Raw genomic sequence first — 3,770 nt, forward strand, 5'->3', positions numbered from 1 at the left:
TGCGTGCGTGCGTGCGTGCGTGCGTGCGTGCGAGCGAGCGTGTACGGAGCGTCAAAGTCGGTGCAGCGGACAGATATTGGAATGTCGGGTATCTCATGCCAAAACGCAGTTTACCACGAGTGGAAGCTATCCGCATTCCATTGTTTGATGAAACGTCTAACAACGCAGACAAGCACTTTTGGGATATGTTTGTTCCCTTTGTACCTCCATACTTTCCTCAAGATGCCAACACATGAATTTGATATTAACTTCAATTTGTCCTGAAACATTTTGTTCAAATGTTACAATGAAACTCATCCTCAACGATGATCTACTAGCACTAAGCTGTAAGTTATTTATTTTACTGATACTGTGTAAGCATCCAAATAGCGGTTTTGATACAGGGCCCAAACAGAATAACTTCTTTATTATTGGATCATGTTTTTTTTTAAAGAAATACTTTTGTTTTGGCGCTGGCATGCAGAAGTGCGATGCAAAGTTTCTTGGGCATACATGTAAATTAATAAATGAGCTAGTGTTTGTTCTTTTCACGCAGACAGACGAGAGCGAACAAGCTATAGTACGATCTTCCCTTAAATATGATCGCTTTTAAGGACAAGCGGGCTAACCCAGATTTCGGGGGTTTCCAGAAATTGACCTACCCCAAAAGTGGGCATTGTCATACCTATATTATGAGAAGTTCGGTTTTACTCGTGTGAATATTTGTTTTGTTATAGAGAAAATTATCCTTGTCTTTTAAAGAAACAGAACAAGGGGCAAAGACTTTACCTTCGATTTTCTCAAAACAGCATTTTTTGAGATAGCCCCCTTGTGCTTAAAAGCGACCATATTATGTCATACACTAATGGATTTGTGTACCCTTTGGCAGCACAGGAGAGACAAAATAAAAGTGTCATGGATCTAGCTTGTTGGTTTGATGCATTTGTTGTTCGTGGTGATGCTGCTGTTGTTTCCGTTCTTATCTTTGTTGTCATTGTCGTTGTTGTTGTCATTGGTGTTGTTGTCGTTGTTATTGTAGTTGTTATTGTCGTTGTTATTGTAGTTGTTATTGTAGTTGTTATTGTAGTTGTTATTGTAGTTGTTATTGTAGTTGTTATTGTAGTTGTTATTGTCGTTGTTATTGTAGTTGTTATTGTCGTCGTCGTCGTTGTTCTTGTTGTCGCTGTTGTTGTCGTTGTTGTTGTTATTGTTGTTGTTGTTGTTGTTGTCATCGTTGTTGTGTCACTATCGTTGTTATTGTCATTGTCGTTGTTATTGTCGTTGTTGTTTATGCTCTAGTGTTGCTACAGATTTCCAGTTTCGAAACAATTTTGACACAAGAAGCACCTAATCTAGTGGTGTGTTATACGCATATTTTGTATTTTAAAAATATATCAAGACTCAGTGGTATAATCGTTAGACTCTTCATCGTTGCATGCAGAATACTTGCATTCGATTCCCGAATGAGGATGTTTTTGTTAATAGAACATCTCAGTCTATCTGCACAGTCCACAGTGTAGATTTGTCTTGAAAGACATATTGAAGCAGTCCGTCTCCCAAATCACATAACTTGTGTTGATGGACACATGAAAAACGGAAGGACTTCCGTAATGAGCGACCATACCAACAAACACAATAAAGAAGGGACCAACCGCAACCCCTACCCCTACCTCTACCCCTACCCCTACCCCCACGTCTACTCCTTCCCCTACCCCTACCTCTCCCTCAATCCCTACCCCTATCCCTATCCCTATCCCTACCCCTACGTCTACTTCTACCCCTATCCCTATCCCTACGTCTACTTCTACCCCTAACCCTATCTCTATCCCTGCCCCGAACATCTAAACTAGCCTTAACCCTATCCCTCTTTCTATTTAATGGTGGTCGCTCGTTACGGAATTCCTCCACCCCCCCCCCTCCTAAACCACTTACAGTCAATCAGAGTTTAATTTGCGTTTTCCTACCTGACTTCCCGACCTTGTGATCTCCCAGGATGACCACCCGGATGCTGGACGCCATGATGACCTGTGATGACCTCTGACCCTATGCGGGGGCCGATCAGCCAATCCAGAAATTAATAGCCCTCAAAGAAAGAGTTCTTTCTCCCTTGTAATCCCTTTGATCTGTGATGACGCCGGGTCACGATTAATCCACTCGAATTGGAACCAAACAATTTTAGAAAACACAGTACTGCTTTTGTCTGGTTGCGTTAACGATCGGGGAAGCTTAAAACACAATGCATATTTAATGAATTAGAAAACATTTTCTTTTTCAAATGAAATTTTGAATTCTTAAGAACAGGCTAAAGGCTACCATGACACAGCGGGCATTATTAAATATCTTTCCTTATTCGTTGTTTTAAGTGGTCACTTCATTTGGCTATCTTCTCAGTTTGAGGTGTAAAGTTATGAGTTGATGACAAGATGAAGTTTTTGCTCTTCGTTTGTCTTGACTTGTGAACTCACAGTGCCCGTACTTTTTGAGTCAGCTGAATACGACAGTACCACAGTCAGTCTTACCCTGCTGTAAAATACATTATTACCTTGCACATGTTTCTTTCAGGCATGAATAGAAGTTGCTTCACTGAACGTGTAGTTCAGTCATAAGCTCGAATAATCTCGTACTTCCTTTTCTTCTAACGCTCAGCACACAGCAGCCCTTCGAGTAGTCGTGAATTCTAACCAAACAAGGAACTATTTAATATATAAGTATGAATGCTGTCCTTTACCGTCAACCTGAATTTTCTACCACCTTTCATATCTCACAATGTAGCCAGACAATCTTAAGAATATATTTGTATAATAAACATTGTCACATATTCTCAGCTGAGCTCACAAAGCTTGAAATTCTGACTAAGCTAAGCTCCAACATTGACAATGGCCAAAGCTTGGCAACGCAGGCTTCTCGCTCCAAAGAATAAGATGCGTTTTTCTCTGTCTCTTTTTCAAAAAGTCGTTTATGTAGGGGGCGTTTAGCCATGTCCCTCTTTGAAGGAAAAAACCCCGTGTTTTTAATAACAGTTTAGCGCCCAGTGTCACGCAACCACGAAGTCTTGTTGCCTTCCTTAGTTTACCTGTGTGAGGGAGACACACACACACAAACACACGCACAAACACACACTCTGTAGATTCAGTGTAGATCTCTTTGCCTTGGGGACACTCAATGTGTCATCGCAAAATCCTCCCTGCTGGTCGCGCCATGAAGGAAAGGGAGTCCATTATTTTTCGTCTCATACATCCGTGAGCCTGAAATATGATATTAAAAAGATTCAATTTTTAAGCTGTTGAAACGGTTCTGCAGTTCTCCCAAACACAGGTAATAATATTACGTCGGGGTACATTAACTTTCGCTTGAGCTGAAGCGGAACCTATTGTTGTTATGTTGAGCGAGGATGTGATGGTTTTATTTTATTTATTTTGTATGTTTCTTTAAGGGGGTGGGGAGGGGGGGTATGTTAGTTCTATGTGAGACTTAACATTCTGCGGAATACATTAGCGGTGACCAACGATGTAGCGGTCAGGGCAATAAGTAAAATAGAAAAGATGACATTTTTGTTCTTCAAAAAGAGAATTGTGCTACGACATGGTAAATACACACTCAGACACACACACACACACACACACACACACACACACACACACGCGCGCGCGCGCGCGCACGCACATGTACATATCAACACTTAAACACTCATACTCCCTTTCTCTCTCTCTCACTCTCTCTCTCTCTCTCTCTCTCGTTCTCTTTCTCTCCCTCTCGCTTTCTCTCCCTCTCTCTCTCACTCTCACACACAC

General features: G+C 41.4%; 1 protein-coding gene across 1 annotated transcript in view; it reads right to left on the reverse strand.

Annotated features, from left to right (window-relative positions):
• LOC101864301 (ras-related and estrogen-regulated growth inhibitor-like protein) overlaps positions 1-2,973 on the reverse strand; it is a gene marked incomplete at both ends in the record, with an annotated part of 36,939 nt that extends 33,966 nt beyond the window's left edge. The window contains 1 exon segment of the mRNA XM_035970057.1: positions 1,944-2,973. Coding sequence (XP_035825950.1) covers positions 1,944-1,998 — 55 coding nt within the window.
• Positions 2,974-3,770: the final 797 nt, after the last annotated feature.

This window comes from Aplysia californica, unplaced genomic scaffold (assembly GCF_000002075.1).
Source record: "Aplysia californica isolate F4 #8 unplaced genomic scaffold, AplCal3.0 scaffold00215, whole genome shotgun sequence".
Taxonomy (NCBI): Eukaryota; Metazoa; Mollusca; class Gastropoda; order Aplysiida; family Aplysiidae; genus Aplysia; species Aplysia californica.